The sequence below is a fragment of the Oryx dammah genome, unplaced genomic scaffold (assembly GCF_014754425.2).
Source record: "Oryx dammah isolate SB20612 unplaced genomic scaffold, SCBI_Odam_1.1 HiC_scaffold_29, whole genome shotgun sequence".
Taxonomy (NCBI): domain Eukaryota; kingdom Metazoa; phylum Chordata; class Mammalia; order Artiodactyla; family Bovidae; genus Oryx; species Oryx dammah.
The window spans coordinates 9,865,757-9,889,665 of NW_024070213.1; the positions used below are offsets into that span (position 1 = coordinate 9,865,757).

Consider the following 23,909-nt stretch of genomic DNA (forward strand, 5'->3'; position numbering starts at 1 on the left):
TAATGGCATGTATGAGAAAATAATTTTTTAAAAGAGTGGATATATCTATATATACATAACTGATTCACTTTGCTGGACACCTAAAACTAACACAACATTGTAAATCAACTATATGCCGATAATTTTTTTAATGTGGGGGGGTAGATAAAACAAGAATAAAAAATGTTGGTATTTGTTGAAAATTAGTATTGGGTATATGGATTGATTATACTATATCCCCTCTACTTTTTAATATTATTTAAAATTTCCATAATAAAAGATAAGGCGGTGAAAGGATTGACTTTTCTTCTCTACATTTTGCTTACTCTCAATTTTCTGTAAAACATAGATGTTGCTTTTATAATCAGAAGAATACATTAAGGCTATAAAATTAACTGAGGAGGCTGAAATATCTGAACTGTCAACCTCAGAGCTTGGTCTCCCAGAAGCTGTGTCTGTGCCCCACCTCTCACCCCACCCCCAGGGTCCTACCAGTGTCTCCCTAGCCTCGAGGCTTCCTGGTGGGAGGGAGAGACCACTAATTACTTCTTCAGGACTGTTGCAAGGATTGCATGAAAGGGGCTCATTCTCAATTATAGGAAGTGCTCAATTAATGGGAACTATTTAAGAGATAGAGGGACTTTATAAAAGTGAAATGATCCTATTAGATGGAAATACAGGAAACAAGGATAAAAAAACAAGCTTCATAGTGCTCCTACCCAGAAATAACCACAGGGAACCTTTTCTTTAAAGGTTCTTTCACATGCAGGAAACTGTGCTTGGCTTTAAAGTACAACTAAGCCTGCTGTCACCACTCACTTACAGCCTGCTTTTATTCTCTTACTATTTAAACATATTTCCTTGTCTGCTTAGCTGTTTGTAAACATAACTCTTCGATGGTTGCGTAATATTTGATTGTGTGTTTGTGCTCTTCACCTGACCCGGGTGTTGGACACCTGGGCTAGTTCCAAGTTCACCACAATAAAGAACACCACCGGGGACATGTATGCCTGAACGACTTCCTCAAGACAGATTTTCAGAATGAAATCGCGGAGCCCAAGGGCCAGCACATTTTCAAAGGGTTTGGAGAGGTGAACCCGGTGGTGCTCTTGATTTTTGCCACCGTTTTGCTAGAATTTTCAACCCTGAACTTTGCCAAATATAAACAGGCTCTGATACGAAGAAGATGGAAACAGTTCCTGACTATGAGTGTCAGATGGCAGGTAATTTCCCGATACCCAAGGGCTGGAATCACCCTTCTTGGCCGTTCACGCACACCCTTAGCAGGAGGTGGGGTCAGAGGGTAGTATAGAGAGGGGGGTAGGAAATGAAGAAAATACTCGGGGGGAATCACAGGCCCCCACACCCGCGTCCCTCCGATCATTCCTTACCCCCGGTGATGTGAACCTGAAATCTGAGAACTCAGCAGCTCTGTGTAAGCAGGGATTCGGGGCGGGGGCGGTGGGACCGCCCACCCCCGCACCGCTGATAGATGGCTGGGGGCCCAGTCCGAATGAGGTGTACGTGTCGGGGGAAGTGTCCCCAGCACCTCACCCCGCAAACACGAGAATCACGGATCCCCGAGGGCCTGGAAGCGGGGGAGTGGCCGGGAAGTCGGGGGCGGGACCGATCGGGTGACGTCACGGCCCCGCCCCTGGCCGGCTCCCTCCTTCCTGCGCGCAGCGCCCTCGCGGAGTCCTCACCTGAAGGGACAGGTGTGCGCATCTCGCATCGGAGGCCAGCCCACGAGTGTCAGGTGAGCGCCCGCAGGAGCTCCAACCGGGGGGGCTGAGAGGAGGGTCTGGGGTGGGAGTCCTCACTGGACGCAGAAAAGAGCCTGGTCCGGCGTATGAGGAGGTACTGGTTTCTCCCCAAACTGCTACCTAGCTCTTATTTATAGTCACGTTGTATTGAAAACGTAGACTTTGGAGGGATTTGAAGGAGGGGAAGCTGACGGGGAAACAGCAGATTTCCAAATATTTCAACCACAAATTATTATTTTTTACATGATATCTTTTCTTTGTTGTAAAAGTAACAGACACTGATTGACAGTTTGGCAACTGGATAAAAGTAGGAAAGAGATCACCCATGGTACTAACACACAAGCAAAACAACTGTGGTTATTTTGATGCATTTCCTTTCCATCTTTTTTCTAGAGGCAACCATTATAATGTAACTTTATCATAATGTATTTACAGTTTTTGTGTCTTCCCCTCTTAACATTGTTCCATATGCATTTTCTTGTGTTGTTATTAGTCATTCCAGTATGTATAATCATTATTTTTAATGGCTGCATAATGTTACATTTGAAGGATGGGCCGTAGTTGGGTACCATTTTGAACACTTGGAGGAAGGATTAGAAGGGGGGACAGAGATGTATAATAGAAAGAACATGGGCTCTAGGCCAAGCAGGCCTTCAACAAGGGAATCTTGGGAAAGATCTTTGCTCTCTCTAAGCATCAGTTTCCACATCTGGGAAATGGCTACATAAATCTGTTTCCCCAGGATATTTTGAGGATTAAGTGAGCTAATTTATGTAGACAATCCCCATCTCCCACCCAGCTCCCATGGTTCTGACAGAAAAAGGGTCCACTTGTTTGTGAGTTTGGAGGAGGGATTTGGACAAGTGAAAACTGCTCAATGAGTGGAGTAGAGGAAGAGTTGGGGAGGGAGGATGGGTTCTTGGGAAAAACCCCAGAATGGAGAGGCCTCTGGGTCTGGGAAAGATGAGCGTGGCCATCCACTGTGTTTGGGACAGGCACAGACAGGGCCCCTAAGGCCCTGCTGGCAACCTCCAGCCTCGTAATGGATTCACAGGCTCAACTCCGTGGGTTCGACTCCTCAGCTTCTGGAAAGTGTTCAGAGTGAGCAGACTGGGAGAAAAGTAGAGTGGGCAGAGGTGGGGCTTAGTCATCAGCCCCTTGTACAGATAAGGAAACTGAGGCTTGAGCACAGGCGATTTGTTCAGGATCCACACAGGCAGCAGTAGCCTCCACACCAGAGACTACTTGGTGTAGGAAGAGGAAGAGGTCAGGGCTGAGTCAACAGCTGCGCTTATACCAGGCTAAGTTGTGCTTAGAGAAAACAGATGTCTCTGTTCTGCGAGCCTCCATTTTCTCATCTGTCAACTGGGGAGAATGACTCCTCACCTACCTACTCAGTACCCACTGCCAGGCCTGCCTATCCACAGCTAGCCAGGGCCTCCTTCCACTTTCAGGGACATAGTCTATCTCTGGTCATACACCCTCACTCTGAGCCCCTCATCTTCTTGACCCCTAGCCATCTTCAGGGGGCTGGGGGCTGGGGGCTGGGAACTTGTCAGCTGCACTAGCCTGTGGCCACACTTCAGTTAGAGTGGGAAATCAATCCATACTCTGCGAATCATCTGTTTCCTGACCTGGGACGTTCTGTTCTGTGTTTCTAATTTGGCTCTCCCATAATGTGCCCTGACAGCCTGCTCCCACTGGAGGAGAAGGACTCCGAACCCTGGCAGGAACTCCTGAGGACAAAGAAAATCTTGTATGGAGGGTCTACAATCCTCTGAGGCTCTCTCTTTTCTTTATTCTTTTTTGGCCAAGCTGCAGAGCTTTCGAGATCTTAGTTCCCTGATCAGGAATCAAATCCCCCAGGGCCCGGCAGTAGAGAGGCAGAGTCCTAACCACTGGACCATTAGGGGAATTCCCTTGAGGCTGTCCGTTTCTGCCAGGCCTGTCACTCCAGGACAGTAACGAGGGTGTCAGGGATCTCTGATGTTCTGAAGCAGAATCGGGGAAGTAACCTTCCAATTCACAGATAAGAACTGATAATTGTTGAGAGCCTCGTTTGCCAGCTTCTTGTTCTAAGTGCTTTTGAGCCATACTATGAAATTGTCACCCTATTGTTCCCATTTTACAGATGGTGAAACTGAGGCACAAAAAGTTAAATAAATTACCCACATGGAGAATCCTGGCCATGCTAACTCAAGTGTTTGTTCCCATTACTGCTGCCTCTTTAGCCTACAATGGTGTCTGATTGATGCACACCTGTTGTCATCTTTTGCCTGGACCATCAGGGCTTTCTGGGATGTTGATATCCTGCTGATGTGCTGTTGATGTCCTTAACCCTGGTCACACTGATTTCTAATGACTCATTCTGGGTTTTGAGTCTCCTGCAACTGACACACTCCATCAGAGCAGGGCCCAGACCAAGCCTGGCTCTGCTTCCTGTAACCGAGTTGGTAATAAGTGCACATATCAATATGTGTCAGGCTCTGGCTACAGACTTTTGGTCCATCACCTCTTTTAATCCACTTGAGTGTTATTACCACACCAATTCCTGAGATGATGAAATGAAGCTTAGGAAGGTTCTATAAACTCACCCTGCCACATAGCCCAGAAGTAGCTGATTGAGGACTTGAATCCAGCTAGTTGAAGCAGGGTCTCTACCATCACTGCCTCTCAAGTGAGAACTCATTCCAGGGGTCCTAAACGTGAATGCAGACTTTGGCTGCATACCCAGTCTGTACAGATAATTTTGAACATGACTTTTGTATTTAAATGTATGTCTGATTGTTACAACTTAAGTGTGTGTGTATATATATATATTCTCTGTGTTAATGAGTGTGTGTGTGCTGTGCACACTGTTTCTTCAGTCGTGTCTGACTCTTTGTGACCCTATGGACTGTAGCCCACCAGGCCCCTTTGTCCATGGGATTCTCCAGGCAAGAATACTGGAGTGGGTTGCCCTCCTCCAGGGGATCTTCCTGACCCAGGGATCGAACCCGTGTCTCCTGAAGCTCCTGATTTACAAGCGGATTCTTTACTGCTAAGCCACTGGGGAAGCCCCAATGCATGCATTATTTAAAAAAACATTAAATTAGAATACTTAGGGGATTCCCTGGTGATCCAGTGGTTAGGACTCCACACTTTCATTGTCAAGGGCTTAGGTTCAATTGCTGGGTCAGGGAACAAAGATCCCACAAGCCACCCAGCACAGCCAAAAATAAATAAATAAAAATTATATAGAATGTTTAGAAGGCTAAGGTGAATAAAAATACAAATTTTTTCTCTTCCCACACCCCAATGGATCACTGCATGAACAGGTATCTACTTTGGACATAACCACCTTAGTGGGCCCCAGAATCCCCTGGATGCTTCCAGAGTGGGTGAGCAGACTCATTCAGTGGGAGCCTGAGATACATGGGCAGATCCAAGTTGGCCCGAGGGAGACAAAGGCAGACTGGGGCCCAGTCCCCGCAGATAGGGTGAGGCTCCAGAGTGGATCTGAGAAGGTAAACTGAGCCTTTCATAGCCTTTATGAACATTAGGTCAGATTCTTCTGGACTCTCTCAGAGTTTTGAGCTGTGAAACAGGTGGGGCCATCTCCACCTCCCAGGATTGTAGAATTCAACAAGGTTCAATCATGAGTGCCTAGTGCAGCCCCTGGCACGTTGTATATCCAATAAATGTCAGTTCGCTAGTTCAGCTCCTCCCTCTTCTTTTCACCCATGTGTAAAACTCAAAGCTGCTCTGAGCTAACAGTGGATAAATCCCCTATTTAGCTGTTTTGGTTTGGAGACCCTGCTGCCCTCCAACTTCCTTTCCAACCTTCTCCCCAGAGGGAGATTTGACTGGGTGCCATTTGACTGGTTGGCTCCCCAACCCCCAAATATCTGAGGTTCCTTCCATAGGGCATTCACCTGGGCTGTTCTTTTTTAGCTTCTGTCTCCTCGCCACCCTCAAATCCTACCCACTTTCAAGTCCCACCTCCCCCCACCCTCCCCAGTGGCAACTCCTGAGTCACTGAAAGGGCTGGGGCTCAGTGTGCTTAGAAGGGGACTCAGGGACTTGTCTGGATGCCATATGTGTGCAGCATCTCACTTGAAGTTAAGAAAACCCAGGTTGTACATCTCATAGTACATCTCATAGAACACCCCAGTGGAGGATGAGGGGACGGCTGGCCATTGTTTGGTGCCTCTGCCGACCGCAGGCCACGTGGATCTGTCTGCACTGTTAGTCTATCTTTTTTCTTTGATGTACCCAGACTCCCCCCAGCGGATTTTCAACTCCTGGCAAACAGGGTCCGGTGAGCATCTCTCAGGCCCAGAGAGAAGTTGGCATCAGGAAATGTTTCTGGACAGACACGTGACACGGTGAAGACATGATGAGTCGCAGCAACTATGCTGAGTTGAGAAGTGCTGTGGGAATTGGGATTATTAGCCATGACAATCATCGTAATTCCCGTGGCCTGGCTAATGAGTGGTTGTGTATCCTGGGGACGGGATTCCTTGGATTCCCAGAGGATGGAAGGTGCGAGTTTTGGAGAGAGTCAACAGCAGCGTGAACAAGGGAGGTTATGCCTTGTTCAGAGGGGCGGCCAGGGGACAGGCTGAGTTGTTGGAAGGAAGTGGATGGGGGTGGGGGGTGGGGCTAGAGGCAGGGTAATGTGGTCCTTTGGTGATGCTGGGGTATTTTTAGTGCTCACTGTGCCTTTGGGACACGTGGGCAGACATTCCTAACTCCTCTGGGAGTTGATTTCCCTTAAGAAGACAGCAGCATAGGAAATGCTGAGAGAGGGTGTGCCCCTGCCGAAGGGCGGGCAAGAGCCCACCACAAGAAGACAGGGAGAGGGTGAGGAGAGACCACAGGCCTGTCCCTGAGGGGAGGCTGTCAGGCCACATCTGGCCCAGGGATGGAAAGTGCCCGGCTCCGCCTCCACCCCCACGACCACACACCCGGGCAGAGTTTGCTCATTGCACAAGTATTTATGGACACCCAATACCAACTGAGGGCCCATGGGAGCAGCTACAGGAGGGGTCCTTTCTCTAGGAGATTATGTTCACGAGCATTAAAAATAAACAAGCTTGTGTGTTCAGCCTCCAGCAAGTTCCATAAAGACAATAAAGTCAGGGTGATCAGCAAAGAGAGCTGGAGGACTAGGCGGCCTGCTTTAGATTGTGTGATCAAGGAAGGCCTCCGTGAGGAGGTGACTTTTGAGTTGAGTGTTGAATCACGAGTAGGAGGCAGTCATTGAAGACCTGGGTGGGTGAGATCATTGTAGGCAAAAGGAGCGGAGGGTAAGGGGCCCTGAGGTGTGACAAAAAGGAAAGACAAGGAGGAGAGAGTTTCAGGGTGAGACCTGAAAGGCAAATTGGGGCCAGATCATGGCAGGCCTGGGAGAGAACATGGATTTCACGCCGCTAAAAGGAGCTGTGATGTATTTTCAGTAGCAGAGGGACACAACTTCAGCATTAACAGACCAGTGTAGGGTCCAAGTAATTCAAGCCAGGTTCAGAACACAGCTGGGAGGCAGAGCTGACAGGAAGTGCACGTGTTTTGAATATGGGGGTGGTGATGGGAAGAGAACCCTTTCCCACTGGGCCCAGATGTGTATGACCTCAGGTATTTCTTAACAGAGTGCCCGGATGTGGAGTGTGTAGGCATTCCCCATCTGGTCCAGCCTTGAGTTTACAGACAGGAGGACTGAAGAAAGAGCCTTACGGGTCTCCTTGTCCAGCCCTCTGGAGGGGGGCTGTGAATTCTCCAAGGTCCCACTGAAGTTCAGGCCTCCTGGCCCCGGTCCAGGCCTCTTGCTGCCCTGCCCTGCTGCCTCTTGGCTGAAGCTGGCAGAGGAGGGAGGAATCACTGCTGGAATGACCTGACTAGTCATGACGATGTGGTGAGGTCACCCAGAAGAAGCATGGAAAAGCAGTGGAACCTGGAGAGGGCAGGCCAGGGCAGATCAGCACTGTAGCAGCAGCCGGGGGGTGAGAAGAACATCCTGGAAGGGTCTGGGGCAAAGGGCCAGGGTGAATGGAATAAGGCAGCATTTTCAGGCTAGCATGCCTGAGGACAACCTCTGAGAGCAGAGCCTACATGGGCCACTGACCCTCGGGGGTCTCAGGAAAGACACAAGTAGGAAGACCCCAGATGAACTTCTCCTAGAACCAAGAACACAGGTGTAGACAGAGTGGGCAGGGCCAGTGGCTCACCTGGGCCCAGGTAGGCCTGCATCCTTCTAGCCCACTCACCTCAAAGGGACTGGTGGCGGCCCCTCTAGGGGGAGGTAAGGTAAGGAAAGAAGAAGGAATCCAGGACAGGCCTGTTTGCTCCCTAACTGCTCCTCAGAGCAATCAATAGCATCAGCATCTTCCTCTTATTTGGGACTTTTTCTGCACTAAGTTGTTTCTGTGCATGCCCATCTGTATTATCCCCACTTTACAAATGAGGCTCAGAGAGTGAAAGGAATCTTCCTAGGGTCACACAGTTCAAAAGTACCAAAGTCAGCTTTTTAACCACTGTGGGCTACTGTCTCAGACTCCCTCTGTGACCTTGAGCCAGACTCCCCAAGCCCCAGGCTCTCTGCCTGTGAAATGATGGAGGTGGAGTAAATGAGCCCCATGAGGCCCCCTGTCTCTCCACTGGGTCCCAGAATTGATTCTCCGGTAGAGGGGCTTAGTGGTCTGATGGAGGGGGCCAGGGTCCTGTCCCGGAGCTGTGTTCTTCACCAGCCTGGGCAAGGTGGTTAAGAGCATAGGCTCTGCCAGGCCACTATCTCTGCAGAGGATACACGTGAAGATTGAATGCAGATAACAGGGCTCAGGGAGGGCCTGGCACACAGTAGGTGCCCAGTAAGTGATAGCTCTTAGTGTATTCTCAGAGCCAGTGAAGGCTACCCTTTCACAATCCAACCATTCACTCCTTCAGCATGTATTTGTTAAATCCCTCCTGTGTGCCAGAAGGACATTAGTCTTGATCCTGGTGACCTAGTGATGCCCCCAGAGAGCTTTAACTCCCTGCCTTCTGATATTCCAGTAGGGGAGGCAGACCAAAAAAAAAAAAAAACCACATCAAATAAATACCATATAAAATAAGGTAGATAGTGATAAGTGCCAGGACTCGCTGGGAAAGACCCTGATCCTGGGAAAGATTGAGGGCAGGAGGAGAAGGGGGCGACAGAGGATGAGATGGCTAGATGGCATCACCAACTCGATGGACATGAGTTTGAGCGAGCTCTGGGAGATGGTGAAGGTCAGGGAAGCCTGGTGTACCGCAGTCCATGGGATCGCAAAGAGTCAGATACGACTTAGCGACTGGACAACAAAGTACCAGGAAACAAAACGAAGCAGAAAAGGAGAGGGAGAGGGAGGCAGTGTCTGGGGGAGGGGTGAGGGTTGGGGGGTGGATCTTACATCAGGACTGGAAGGCCTCCCTGTGAAAGAGACTTGAAGGTCCTGACCTGAGCAAGAGAGGCTGATCCCTGCAGGAAACATGTCCTTGGCAGCTGGAGAGCCAGGCCTGAGATCCTGAGGCTTTGGGACAGCCTTGTGGGACAGATTGTGTAGGGTCATTTTTTTTTTTAACGGTTCTTTTTTTTTTTTTTAATTCATTTTTTAAGAACAGTTTTATTTATTTGTTGTTGGATGTGCTGGGGCTTCCTTGCTGTGTGGGCCTTTCTCTAGTTGCAGAGAGTGAGGGCTAGTCTCTGGTTGCGGTGTGCGGGCTTCTCATCACAGTGGCTTCTCTGGTGGAGCACAGGGACACCTGGGCTCAGTAGCTGCGGCCTCCCGGCTCTAGAGCACAGGCTCCCAAGTTGTGGTGCACAGGCTTGGTTGCTCTGCAGCATGTGGGATCTTCCCAGATTGGGGATCAAACTGTGTCTCCTTCATTGGCAGGTGTATTCTTTACCACTGAGCCACGAGGGAAGCCCCCATAATTCACTTTTTCAATATTTTCTCGGCCACACAGCACAGCATGTGGGGTTTCAGTTCCCTGACCAGGTATCAAACCCTCATCCCTTGCATTGCAAGCTCTTAAGTCTTAACCACTGGACCACCCGGAAGTCCTATGTAGGGTCGTTTTAAGGATCCTCCCTGCTGCGTGGTAAGTCTACAGTGACCTCCCGCTGCCCCAGGATTCAGGTTGCAGGTGCCTCGGGGGTGATACTGAAATCTTTCTTCTCATCACTGGGCACCACAGTCTTCCCAGCCCAGTGCTCTGGGTTACCAGAAAAATCAGCTCAAACTCTCAGGAATGGCTGCCCCTGACCCAGTAAAGAGGAGCTGAAACCCAGAGCTGGACTCAGTGATTAGCTCTTCACTGACACCTATTGTCCCAGGCCTGATTGCATCTTCTGGGTAGGTGGGTTGGTGAGGGGAGGGGAGGGAGGGGGGCTAGGGGAACTCCAGCCTGACACACCCTTGGGCTTTAAAGTTGGGAGTTAAGTCCTGGGAGGAATCATTGAGAATCCAGTCTGGAACCCAGCCTCAGGCCCAAAGGCTGCTAGACAGAACTCGGTAAGTTTTCCTTCCCCTTGAATCACCTCTCCACCTTGGCTGGGTTTTTCGTCCCCTCAGTTTTCTCCTGAGAGCTGAGAGGCAAAGTTCTTTAAAAGGACTCATGGGTGGTGTCAGAAGGGAGAAGGAGGGAGGAGAAGTTGGGCCCACAGAACAGCTAATTGGAAGGGGGTGTGGTGTGGAGAGAGACTGGGTGGGGAAGGAGGGAGAGGCTGGGGGCAGGCCTAAGTGGGTCTGAAGACTGGTTACCGGGATCAGCAGTGGTGTGTGTGTGTGTGGAGGGGGGTCAGTTACAAGTTTTGGAATGGGAGGAGACATGTGACAAGACTGGGAGGGGAAGCTGGGACATCTGACTGTTAATATGTGTGTGTGTGAGTTGCTCAGTCATGTCCGACTCTTGGCGACCCCGTGGACTGTAGCCCACCAGGCTCCTCTGTCCATGGGATTCTCAGGCAAGAATACTGGAATGGGTTGCTATTTACTTCTCCCAGGGATCTTCCTGACCCAGGGATCAAACCTGTGTCTCCTGCATTAAGGCGGATGCTTTACCATCTGAGCTACCAGGGAAGCCCCTAGTTAATGTGTACCTGGAGGCAAACGTGAGGAGCCTCAGATTTCTCTCTGAACCAGGGAAAAGACAGAGGAGGATTCCATCTCCTCTATTGAGGATTGAGAGGGTTAAATAAGACAGTAGGTGCTGGGGGGGCGGGGGGCGGGGGATTATCAGTCCCTTCTTGGAGAAAGAGGGCCGGGAAACAGGGCCATGTAGGAAGCATGGGATGGTTGGCGGGGATGGAGAGGACAGTGGCGTATCTACCCTGCTTAGTAGTGCCAGGGGAGGCCCTCTGCCTGGGGACCCAGGCCTGGCACCTTGTCTTACTCAGGAGAACCTGTAGTCACAGGCAGGGTTGGCCTCCCTGGGCTCTGGAAGCAGGATTCAGGGTTGATGAGAGTGGGTTGGAAAGAGATGACAACGGAAGGGCCTTAATAGCCAAGCCTGGTGGCTGGCTGCTAGGACAGGTCACACTTGGGGGCCTCCAAGAGATGAGGGAGTCATCAAAATGGGCAAAACAAAGCTGACATGAGGAAACCAGGGCCCTTGAGCTGTGACCAAAGTGGGTGGCTGCCACCCAGGCCAGCTAAGTGTAGCCAGGGCCCAGGGTGAGTTTGGGCCCAGAGTGGCAGTTCTCCCAGTACTTCAAAAGAAGTAGGGAATACAGACCTGTCATCTAAAATCTTTCCTTTTTTAAAAAATGTATTCACTTATTTAGCCGTGCCAGGTCTTGGTTGCTGTGTGTGGGAGCTTTCATTGCAGCATGTGGGATCTACCCTGGTTGGATTGAACCTGTGCCCCCTGCATTGGGAGCACAGAGTCTTAACCACTGGACCACCAGGAAAGTCCCAAATCTTTCCATTTTAAAACTCTGAGAATCAGTTAACAAAGCAAAAGAAATAACAACAAAAAGCACCACACAGGCCAGGCAAAGCCTACCACTTTTGGCTGGTGACCCTCTCCTCTGGCAAAAGTGGCACTGAGGGCAGGTCCTCAGTTGAATGCCCCAGACCTCTCCTGGAAGACTTGTCCTCACTCTCCTGCTCTTGGAAGCGAGATTGTGATAGACTCAGTTTCCCAGGGCCCAGTGGGAGAACAGAGACATCTTGGGCTGTGTGGCCCTTGGCCAACCCCTTCCCCTCTCTGGACTGCGGTTTCCTGGGCTCTGAAAGAACCCAGTCTGTGGGGCTCCTGCCAGTTTGGAGACTGTGTGACTAAGTCTTCAGGCTCGAAGGAAGATGCGATTATTATTGACGTGACTCTTCCCACCAGCCATGTTTCTGGGATTGGATGCAGTGCACTCCAGCACTTTGTGTGTCCCCAGCCAGAGTTGTGTGCATGAATGGTTGTGTGTCATAATTTGGAGCTTTGCATGGTATAGTGTAAATATCATTGTGATAATAACTCTGCCCTGGAACCTTTCATCCCTTGCTCTGGAAGCCAGTAGGAAGCCTTAATTAATTCTTGGTGGCCTTGGGAGGGGTGCAGGTGAGGAAACCTGAGCCTAGAGCTGGGAGGCAACTGGGCTAAATGTGCACCACTTGGGGGACCCTGACTCAAGTGTTGGTTCCATGGCAGGGAAGGCAGGAACCAACCCGTGCCAGGCCGTTCCTGTGTGGGGTCCGTCATTAAACGTGTGAAGACAGGATTGGGTTTGAGGTCAGCTCTGTGCTCACGGGTTTGAGCTGCTGGAAGAGGAAGAAAGCAGAAGAGAAAGGTTGCTTTTGATTTTTTCTATGGAGGGGAGAAAGCAGCACAGCCTTGGCTGCCTCTCTGGGCCTTTTGTCAATGTCCCTCCATCTCTTGCTATCTTGTCAAATAGTTGGCCCCTGAGTCAACCTGGCATGCGTGCTCAGCAGCGAGCCCCGAGGCGGAGTAAGCCCTCAACTCTCTAAACAATCTCCTTTTGCAGTCACTCACATAAACACCGGCCTTCGGAGGGGCCCACTGCTAGGGTATGAGAGGAGAAAGAACCCGACAGAGCGGAGAGGACGGTCTGGGACTAGAAGACCCCAGCTTTGGGGGCGCCTCCTCCTCCTCACCACCACCCAGGTTTTTCCACCTGTGCCCCCCACTGGATCAGTGGTGTCCGTGTCTGTGTGCGCTTCCGGGCCCCACACGGAAGACCCCGTTCCTGGAAGGCGCTCCTCGCGAGGCTGGTTGCGGGAACCGTGTTTCCCGGCTGCGGGCCCCCAGCGTCCTCGGGAGCAAGGCGGGCGCGGGCCCTTTAAATCCTCCGGGGCGGCGGCGGCGGGTCGGGGATGACATCAGCGGGCGGGCCCGGGGCTCAATGGGAGCCGGCGGGTGCGCGCCGGGCGGGAGCGCGCGAGCCGGCGGCGGGGGCGGTCGGGCAGGAGGGCCCGGAGGAGGGAGGCGGCGGCGGCGGCGGCGCTGGCGCTGAGAGCCAGATCCTGAACCCGGCCGGGGCGAGCGGAGCGGAGCGCGGCGGCGCGGCGGCGGCGGCGGCGGCTGGGCCGGGAGAGGCTGGCGCGGCGGGCGGCTCTGCAAATCCTCCGGCATCCGCCCCGGCGGGCCGCCCCCGCCTGCGGCAGCCCCCCGAACAGCGGCCCGGCACCGGTGCCTTCCCGGCGGGGTAAATATTGGGGGGCCGCGGGCTGGCGAAGGGGCGCAAACCTGGGGGGAAACGGGGCTCCCTCCGCCTCTTTGTTTTTGCGCGAGAGGGAGGGGGGAGAGGGTGGACACACACGCGTTCGCACTCGGTTATGGGGGGGCTGCCCGGGCGCCGCCCGCTCGGCCCGGCGAGGACAAAGGCGCGGCTGGGGACGAGAAGGAGAGGAGGGTGACTATTTTGCAGGCTTGCCCAGGGGAGCCCCCCCACCCTCAGTCCGGCTCGCCTCTCTCTCCCCAGCTGGACCCTTCAAGGCCCCGGCCGGCCGAGGCGGCCACCCCTGGCTGCGATTTGAGGACGCTGACGGAGGACGGGGGGGTCCGGGACTGGGGTGCCGGGGACACCCGATTCTGTTGATTCGGGATTCTCGGCCAAACCCTGGGCTTCGGTAGGCTTCACCAGCCCATCAGCAGCGCCCCCCACCCCTCCGCTCCTGGCTCGAGTGCTCCAGACCTGGGGGTCAGCAGGGCTGCTCCCGCGTGTTGGATGGGGGCGCTTGGGGGCCCTGGGGTGGTGGGGTGTGTGGTCACCCAGCCACCGACTCTTGTTTTCCTTTGTGGAGAGAAAGAAAGGGGTGGGGGTTATTTATCAGATCGGATTCTCCCATTTCTGCGTGTGAGAAATCCATGTTTTGCAAGTCCCTGTGGAAGAGAAAACTATGTTTGTGCCCGGGTGTCTTTAGAGAGTGGATTCCCAAGCTCTTCACACCCAAACTCAAAGTGGGGTGGGCCCCCTCCCCAACTTTTTCTCTTAGTTTTCTTGCATATATTCTTAGATCAGCCTTCCTTGGGGAGAAGGATTTGGGGACACGGCCAGGGGATCCCCAGTGTCTTAAGTTGCACCCGTTCAATAAATGCCTGTGTCTTGGGGCTCCTTTGGCTGGCTGGCTGGGATGTCCCTCCAATTTTTATTTTAATGATCCAGGGAGGGAGGTGGGCAGGGAGTAAGAAAACTGCCCATGTGCCATTCAGCTTGGTAGTTTGTCTCATTTTTCTTAACCAGTTGAAACTCTGGAATCTTCACATCCGCCTTTTTTATCCCCTTCATTTATTCCAGCGCCCCCCCCACTTCCTCCCCCCAAAAAGAAGCAGCAAAGAACTGGAAGGCCTCTCCCATTCCCGCCTCAAGTCTTTCTGCTCTCTGGGAGGCTTTTTGGGGACAGTGCTGGGACACTCTAGGCTCTCCTTGAGGCCCTGGCCCCTGGGGTGTAGGAGCAACACTGGCGGGTCTGGGTGGTGGCCCAGGGCTGGGTGGGGGGTGGGGGGTGGGTTGCCTGCAGGGCTAGTGGTTTGCACCCTCTCTTCTCCCCTTCTCTGCCGACAGCCGGGTGAGTGGGGAGGGGCTGGGGGGTCATGTGCAGTGTATTTATGTAAGACACCCAGACGGGAGGGCACGGGTATTTATATAACCCGGCGTGGGTATTTATGTAATATAGGATGCGGGTGTATTTATGTTCCTTTCCGAACCTGCGGCTTTCCCGGCTGCCATGTGTGGTCTCTGAATTGGCGTTGGCGGAAAACAGACTAGGGGGGTGGCGGTGTTTGTGTGTGTACACACCCGCGTTTCCCACCCCCCACCCCCCGCCCCATGCCCTCCCCACAGCGGGGCTCCCGGTACATGTCTGCGTTTCTTTCTTCCTTTGAAGTGTCCACACAGGACGGTGTGTGTGTAAGGTGTGTGGCGAGTGAGTTTCCCGCAAATGTGGAGTGGGTTCTCCTGGCCGCCCCGGCACCTCCGCTGAGACTGGCCGGGGCGTGTGGGCAGAGGCCCTTGGTGGAGAGCCCGGAGTTTGGCCGGCGCGGGGTGGAGGCTCCTTCCTTGTGACCACTGCTGAAGGGCTAGCGGCGGCTCCCTGGGAACTGGCACTGGGGTGGACGTCTCTCCTAGGCAGGAGCTGTTGGCCCCTCGCCTCCACCCCGGGGGGCAGAGAGTGACCACGACCTCGTGGAAGAAAGCTCTCCTCCCACCTCCCCTCCCAAGTGGGTCTGGCTTTCCGGGTAGTCCTTGGTGTGGGGAAGAGGCCGAGACTCTGTGCCGTTTTTCCCCCTTCCTGTGCAGCCTCCTGGCCCTGGCATGAGCAGGTGGGTGGGAGGCCGCCAGGTAGGGCAGCAGATGCCCTGTCTGGGCCTTAGGGGAGGAGACTTGCCGCTGGAGGGGAGGTGGGCGGGCTGCGTGACCTCCCTGGGCCTGAGTTCCCTGTCTGTAGAGAGCGGCCCGTCTTCCTAGTTGTCTACACTGGCTGTCTTGTAGACACTGTGATTTTAGGGGACCCCCACACAACCCTCTCCTTATTTCATAGCCCCCTCCCCCCAGCCCCCCGCCAAAGCAAGACCTCACCTCCCAGCCTTGGAGTTTCCTCCTCTGCTGGCCAGAACCTTGAGAGTGCCCAGACCTTTGCCCCAGGCCAGAGCAGAGGGCTCCCTCCCAGGGTGGTCCCTGCTGTTGGGAGAGCTTGGACACCCAGCGTGGGGCACAACAGGGAGGGAGGTGCTCAGATCAGCACTTTCCCCCCAGACCTCCTCCCACCCCACAGAAGCTGATGGGCGGCTCAAAACTTGGCTTTGGTCCCCTTGGTAGCTCTGCAGGGCTCTCTTAGGAGACCCTCCTCGTCTTGAAGAAAGCCAGCCCCAAACTCTGTCTATCCATAGAAGGCCGTGCGGAGTCCTCTTGTGGTTCTTGGTATTGCGAGGTTGAGAGAGGGAGAAGACCAGAAGCTGGCTGTTCAGGGGGCCCCTTTTTGACCTTCCCCCTGAGTTGGGGAGACCTCTCTTTGTGGGGCCCAGTGCAAACTTGCAGAGTCTACCTCTGGGAAGACCCATCCAGGCTGTGGAGACCTGGCCTTCAGTTCTTGGTGCTGGAAGCTTGGGGTGGGAATGAGGTCACTGGGACCCCATCATTTCCACATCCTAAGGGGTCTGAGGAACTCCTTTGGGGACCCTCCATTCACTCTGTCCTTTCCCTGGAGGTTGGAATTAGCTGGTGGTTGCCATGGCAGCAGCCCCAAGGTGATCAGTTTCTGCATCTGCCCTCCCCATCACCCACTCTGTCCTTGATTTTCCTTTCAGGGTCTTTGCCCATTGTGACTAGCCTGCCCTGAGAGACTTCTATTGGAGGGTCCCCAAATGCATGTCCCCCAAGGAACTTGCTCTTTCCTCCTACAACCTGTCTCCAACTCGCTTCTTCTGCCTGACTACACTGACACCTGTTCTGATAGCCTCACCACCTGTGGAGACTGTTGGGCTAGCTGACATGTGGTTGCCCTCAGGCAAAGTGAGGCCACATCCCTTCCAGGCCAGCCTGGATGGAGATCGCAGTGTCCCAAGGTTTTTCTTGTGGCTTTGCCAGACCTTTTTGGTGGGGGAGGGGTGGGGTCTGGGGGCTCTTCCCCTTCCCAGCTCCCCTCCTCTCTGACCCTGTGTTTCTGCTTCCCTCTGCAGGAGTGAGCCATGGAGCTACGTGTGGGGAATAAGTACCGCCTGGGCCGGAAGATTGGGAGTGGGTCCTTTGGAGACATCTACCTAGGTGAGTGTTTCTGGCTCCAGCTCAGTGGGTCTGGAGCCCCTGGGACAGCCTGGGGACTCGGAGGAAAGATGCCAAGATTTCACGCTCTGAAGCTAGAACCTGACTCTGGTACTGCGTTTTGGTCATTTTGTCCCAGAACCATCCCAGGTTGGGAGGGAAGCCGCAGGCTGGGGGTGAGGCAGGCCGAGGGACTCCTCCTCGGTCAGGGCAGGAGGGTGGGCGTCCGGGATGTCAGTGCTGCCATCCGGGCTGTGGGAGGTATTTTTAACTCCCGGTTTCTAGCTGCAGATGACCTGGGTTTCCAGCTGGGCGTGGGAAAGCCCAGGCTGGGTTAGCACCCCTGTCTTGTCTCCTGGGAAGAAGGATGCTGGTGGACAGAAGTGGCCTGGGCCGCTGTTGCTTCCCCCGCTTGGCCCGCCCTGCCATGTGGTCTGGCAGCCTGGAATTCAGCCCAGGAAGACTTTGGAATGATGCAGGCTCCCCATTAACCACGGGGGCGGGGGCGGGGGTGAGGCGGTGGTGGTCTTAACCTTTTAGAATCTCTCTCCCCGGATGTGCTTCCTGTTGAAAGGCTGAGCATGGTCTCGTGTTCCTGATTGAGTAAATCACTGACATCTCATTCCTGCCCTTGACCCCGGAGAATGCCACTTTCTCAGCGGCCCTGGATCGGGGCAGGGGGCGAAGTCAGGAGGCACGACCCTTCCTTGGCAGTTGTTGGTCCACAGAGAGAGACTGTGTTCGTTGATCGGGAGTGGGAGTTGTTAGAGCGAGGTGGCAGCCCCTGGGGTTTCTCCCGGTCGCTGTCCCCGTGTTCTTGGCAGCATCTGTGCTTCAGTTTCTCTCCTGGAAAAAGAGTCGTCGGTCAGTTCTGTCCCGAGCGGAGGAAGCTGACAGGTCAGTGTGCCTGGCTTGTTGCTTCAGACCTCAGAGGGTTTCTCTTACCCAGTGGTCTGGGTTCCTGCCCTCTTGGGATATGAGATCTGCTTCTCAGTGAGCCACTGCTTCCCCATCAAGGTCAGGGGAGACATGTATGCCCATGTTCTTCGGGCAGTACTTGTGCTGGGAGCCCTGTGCGAATGTGGTCTCTGCTTACAGCAGCCTCTGGGGACAATGCCGAGCTGTTCCCGCTTTATAGATCGAGACAGGGTGGAACAGTCAGGTTGGCCACCAAGACTTCTCTCCAAAACTAGAAATGACAAGGCACTCTCCAGTGGTCTAGGGGTTAGAATTCCATGCTTCACTATCAAGGGCGCAGTTTCGATCCCTGCTCAGGGCACTGAGATCCCATGGGCCAAGTGGTGTGCCCAGAACAGAAAAGAAAAGAGAAGAAAAAACAACTAGAAAAGGCAGACTTTCTACCCACAGCCCTCCAAGGAGTGAGAGTGTAGAGGACAGAACGTGGGAGGGAGCCGGCAGACCTGGCCTGGTGCGGTCGCGGAGGTTTGTGCGATGCTGCAGGTTTGTGTGATGCTGCCGCCTGACTGACCAAGGACTTTAGGAGGCACATGAGGAGAGCATCTTGTAAGCTGGCAAGTGCCAGCCGGATGTGCACGGCATGGTCAGGCACCTAGCAGACCACCCTCCTGTAAACACCGCAGAGCCCAGGGCAGAGGGGGAGGGGACAGTGCAGGTGGGAGCTGATGGAAAGGTTTGGCCGGCCACTCCGAGCTCCCGTGGCGGTGGGGGAGGGACACTGGCTCGTGTCCATGCTTTTGCCCCAGGGCTCAGCACGGGGGGGTTCAGTGAAAGCCTCTGAAATGAAGGAATGAGGAAACGATGCTGTGACACGCAGAGGCCTGTGAAGTGGCCTCACTTGTGGCAGGGGAGAAGAAGGTTGGGATGTGGGGGGCAAGTTCAGGTCCCCGGTCTGTTTCTCATGGGCTTTGTCACCTGGGATAAGTCTTATTCTCTCTCTGAGCCTCAGCATTCTCATCTGGGAAAGAGGGAGGTACCCCATCTCCTTCCTGTTTGTGAAATTGGGGTGGATATAGAGGATCCTCTTATCGTGGCAGCTTCGGGCTCAGGACTGAAGCCTGGAGCCATTGGTTTAAGGTGACTTTTGGCAGATGCACACCTGCTTCCAGACAATGCTGGGTCCCAGGCCTTCTCTTTGCAGAAGGGACACTGAGGCCCTGAGATGGAGGGCAACCCAAGGGCATTCAGAAAGCCAGTGTTCCTGGTCCTGCCTGGGACAGGACTTCTGTTTATCCAGTAATCATCTGTGTGACTCGCTCGGTTGTGTCTGACTGTCTGCAACCCCATAGACTGCAGCCCGCCAGGCCCCTCTGTCCATGGGATTTTCAGGCAAGAATACTGGAGTGGGTTGCCATTTCCTTCTCTGGAGGATCTTCCCAACCCAGGGACCAAACCTGCGTCCCCCACATTGGAGGCAGATTCCTCACCATCTGAGCCACCAAGGGAAGCCTTAATTCCCAGTATTCATCTAGGTCATTTTAAAGTTTAGGTCCGGGTTCACTCCTCCAGTTTACTTTGGAGTAAATTCTCCCGGGCTCTGGGTACTGGCCTTTCTTTTCCTCACTGGGTGCCCTTGGACAAGGTGGGGTCATGGGGCCTCCAGGGTGGCGAGAAGCAGTGAGATCACGGCACACATACCCTCTGCACGCGCTCAGCCCAGCAGTGGTGCCTTCCTGTGGCGTCCCCCAGCCCTCAGTCTTGGTTAGGATTTGCTACCATCAGAGGAGCTGGGTCCTCTTGGGCCTGAGCGGGGGTGGGGGCAGGAGCCAGTTCTCTGCTGACTGTCCAGCCTTCGCCGCTGCACAGGCCGCGGGGACCCCGGCCTGGTGCAGTGTCCTGCCAGCTCCTTCCTGGGCCCCTCTTGCTGGCGTGGGGGTGGCAGGGATTGTAGGGCCTGCCCAGCTGGCCTCGCTGGCTCCCTTTGTTCAGAGCTCTGGCCACATTCTCGTCGCTGGTGCTGGCGCCCGGGCCTGACTCCAGATGGCCTCTGCAGGTGGGGCTGGGCGCGGCCTCCGGGCCCTGCTTTCCAGGATTGACCGAGGGCAAGCACATTTGAGGGTGTGGCTTCCTGGCCTGCAGTGGTCCTCTTCAGGTCCCTCCTCCCTCACCCTTGGCATTGAAGGGGGCTGGCCAGCAGGGGTGGCCCGCTTTGCTAGGGCCTCACCTTGGCTGCTTGTGCCACCAACTCTACCAGCCACTGACTGACTGCCCTCAGGAACTCTCTAGACCTCTTCTTAGTCTCTGGGCCTCAGTTCTAAATGCGGAGGGGATGGCGTGCCGCAGTGGGTGATTGTGGGGGGTGCTTCATCCCCACCTTCTGTCCCTGATTATGCCAGTGTCTGAGGGAGCCCCCACGTGAGACTGGTCATCCTCCTCCCCACCTAGAACTTGCCAAGGTCCCAGACCCTCAAGGGCTAGCCGGGGCCAAGCCCTTCTCTGTGTCCAAATTTGTTTTCCAGAGTGTTTCATCCCTGTCCCACCTCCCTGCAGAACAGCTATATCCAACCGAGGGCCCCCCTCTGCTGCCCCCGCCTGGCACTTTGTGCCTAGTCAAAGTTATCCATTGACAGAAGGTGAGCTGAGCTCCTCCAAGGCGGGGCCGGCTCAGGGCTCAGTGTGTGTCTGTTGAGTGATGAATGAGATGCTAGGGAATTGAAATCAAGAAAAAAGCAGCAGCTCCAGAGATGAAGTTTCAGATCCTGGCTCTGCCCCAGCCGGTTCTGTGTGACCTCAGGCCAGTTACTTAACCTATCTGAACCTCAGGTCACAGCTGTGAGAAGGAAGGGAGGTCAGAGAGAGGACTTGTGACTTCCTGGTAAGAGTTTAGGGGCAGTGCGGGCATCTGGTGGGGGTGGTGGGACCCGGAGGCAGCTTGGCAGCAGTGGGAGTCAGCCACCTTTGCCTAACAGCTTAGGTCCCTGCTCAGGGATGCTGTGCAGCATTTGCTCATTGATTGACCTTTGGTGTCTCAGTTTCCACACATGTCAAATAGAGATAAAAGCAGTAGTACTTGCAGGATGGTGTGTGAGAGCCCACAGGGCCCAAAGGCCCCTCCCCTTCACTGCCCCCGCCCCCCCATCTCTGGGAGGGGCGTTTCCCCCGCACCTCGGCTCCCGGCACAATCTGCTGAATCATAAGTGCTGAAGGCCCTGCGTCGCCCAGTCCCTGCCCCCTGCCTGAGTGGGGCCACCGTCGTCTGGACAGTTGCAGCAGCCTCCGCACAGACCCCCCCCCAACTCAAGTCCTCTCCTGTCCTTCCTGATGCACCAGTGGTCCCAACAAGGGGTGGGAGTGCCAGATTTTGTCACACAGGAGACGTTTGGCAAGGCCTGGAAGCAGTTTTGGTTGTTTTGGCTCAGGGTGGGGGGACTGCTGGCAGCTGGTGGGTAGAGTCAGGAATGCCGGAGAACACTCTGCAATGTGCCGGATGGCCCCACCACAGAGTCACAGGTCCCCGTAATAAGGCAGCCAGGCTTGGTCCCCAGAGGCTCAGGCTGATGCCTAGGATTGTGGCCCTTGAGAGCTCTCCTGTCTCCTCCCCGCTCACCTCTTCCACTGTCTGCTTCAGCCCCCTTGAGCATCAGCTAGCTGCACGAGAACCACCCAGAGCTCACTGCACCCCGCTCCCGTTGGGCCTTTGCACGGGCCAGGACCACTCTCGCCCGGTCCTCACACTGCAGGAGCCTTTGCAGCCTTGCCTGCCACTGCTAGGCTGCACTGAGCCCCAGCCCCTACTGCCTGCCTGCATCCTTACTGTGCCCCCAGAAACATGCGAGGCTTTCCCTAGAGATGAGTGTTGAGGATTCAAAAGCACCTTAGAGTTTGTAAAGCGCTTTCTCTCTTCCCATTGCGCACTGAGTTTGGGGATCTGCTTTATTTTTTTAATTTTAATTTTGTGTGATTCAGAAATGAAAATACACACAACCGAAGTCCAAAATACAAAATCACGCTAAGTGAAAGAAGCCAGTTACGAACGATCACATATTGTGTGATTCCATTTGTATGAAGTGGCAGGAGTAGGCATATCCATAGAGACGGAAAGTGCCTCCGTGGGTGCCTAGATTGAGGGGTTGCTGGGGGAGGTGGGGAGTAACTACTAAGAGATACGGGTGTTTTGAGGATGATGAAAGTATTCTAAAATTGACTGTGGCCTCCGTTGCATAACCTTGTGAATGTACCAAAAAAAAGAAAAAAACCCACTGAATTGTACACTTTATGTGAATTTTAACAAAGGTTTTGGGAAAAAAAAAAAGGGGGCAATGTATAACTTAGTATCCGAGAAATGTCCTTTCCCTCTCCTGCCCTGCTCCAGCCTTGTGGATTTCTCGTTTCTTTTCAGTGTTTCTTTATGTAGATACAACCAAACACAGATACATATTGTGTCCTCCAGCATAGAATACATACTGTTCTACACTTCGCCTTTTCACTTCCTATATCTTTGAGATCTTTCCACTTCTGCACCCAGAGAGCTTCCTCATTCTTTATCCATTGTGTTCCGCTTTATGGATGGGCCTTTCTTTATTTAACCAGGCCCCGCGCTGGACATTTGGGTTGTTTCCAAGCTTTCACTGTTGCAAACAGCCTACACCCCACAGCCCCATCCAGGCCTGTTTTGCCTTGTGTGTGCGTGTGTCGACTAAACTCCCCCAAGTGGAAGCTGGAAGGAGCCAGGCGGCCCTGCAGCCTGGCTTCCCCAGTTCATATGGGGCCTGCCTGCTGGGGAGGGGAGCCCCTTGACCCTGCAACGCAGGCCAGCTTACATGGACTTGGTCTTTCAGGATAATATTAACTTAGATTTTCTCTTACAGGAGGTTGGGTGTCTTCATGAGTAAGCCATTTTTATACTAATAATTTCTTTTACTGTGAAGTGTGTGTTTGACTCCTTCAGCCTATTTTCTGTGGAGTTGTCTCTTTCCTGCTGATTTGTAGGCGCTCAGTGTAAGTGTGATATTAGTTCTTTGCCATTGATAAAAGTTACGAGTATGTACTATAAGTCTTTGGACTTTGTTTCTGGGGTTTTTGCCATGGGGAAGGGATTCCTCTTTTGGAGGGGAGGGAGACTTTTTTAAATGGCTTCTGGATTTTAAGTCAGGGATAAAAAACCTTTCAGTTCAGTTCAGTTGCTCAGTCGTATCCGACTCTTTGCGACCCCATGGACTGCCGCACACCAGGCTTTCCTGTCCATCACCATCTCCCAGAGCGTACTCAAACTCATGTCCATCTAGTTGGTGATGTCATCCAACCATCTCATCCTTTGTCATCCCCTTCTCCTCCTGCCTTCAGTCTTTCCCAGCATCAGGGTCTTTTCAAAAGCGTCAGTTCTTCACGTCAGGTGGCCAAAGTATTGGAGTTTCAGCTTCAGCATCAGTCCTTCTAATGAATATTCAGGACTGATCTCCTTTAGGATGGACTGGTTGGATCTTCTTGCAGTCCAAGAGACTCTCAAGAGTCTTCTCCAACACCACAGATCAAAAACATCAATTCTTCGGCACTCAACTTTCTTTATGGTCTAACTCTCACATCCATACATCACTACTGGAAGAAACATAGCTTTGACTAGACGGACCTTTGTTGGCAAAATAATGTCTCTGCTTTTTAATATGTTGTCACGTTGGTCATAGCTTTTCTTCCAGGGAGCAAGTGTCTTAATTTCCTGGCTGCAGCCACCATCTGCAGTGATTTTGGAGCCCAACCAATGTTTCCCCATCTATTTTCCATGAAGTGATGGGACAGGATGCCATGATCTTAGATTTCTGAATGTTGAGTTTTAACCCAACTTTTTCACTCTCCTCTTTCACTTTCATCAAGAGGCTCTTTAATTCTTCACTTTCTGCCATACGGATCATGTCATCTGCATATCTGAAGTTATTGATATTTCTCCCAGCAATCTTGATTCCTTCTTGTGCTTCTTCCAGCCCAGCATTTTTCATGACGTACTCTGCATATAAGTTAAATAAGTAGGGTGACAGTATACAGCC

At 53.4% G+C, this 23,909-nt stretch overlaps 1 protein-coding gene across 11 annotated transcripts in view; it reads left to right on the plus strand.

The window, feature by feature from the left end:
* Window positions 1-1,607: 1,607 nt before the first annotated feature.
* The window catches only part of LOC120857637 (casein kinase I), a 36,509-nt gene continuing 14,207 nt past the window's right edge, over window positions 1,608-23,909 (plus strand). For 2 of the 11 annotated variants that reach the window (XR_005719709.1, XM_040233292.1), the window contains exons 1-2: window positions 13,178-13,398; window positions 16,872-16,956. Coding sequence is in view for 10 of the 11 variants with exons in the window: in XM_040233292.1 (XP_040089226.1) it covers window positions 16,881-16,956 (76 nt within the window). In the remaining variant the exon portion in view is untranslated. Of the gene's footprint in view, window positions 1,736-13,177; window positions 13,399-14,950; window positions 15,414-16,871; window positions 16,957-23,909 lie in introns of those variants that run through there. The other 9 variants (XM_040233295.1, XM_040233296.1, XM_040233297.1 and 6 more) reach the window with 7 other exon arrangements.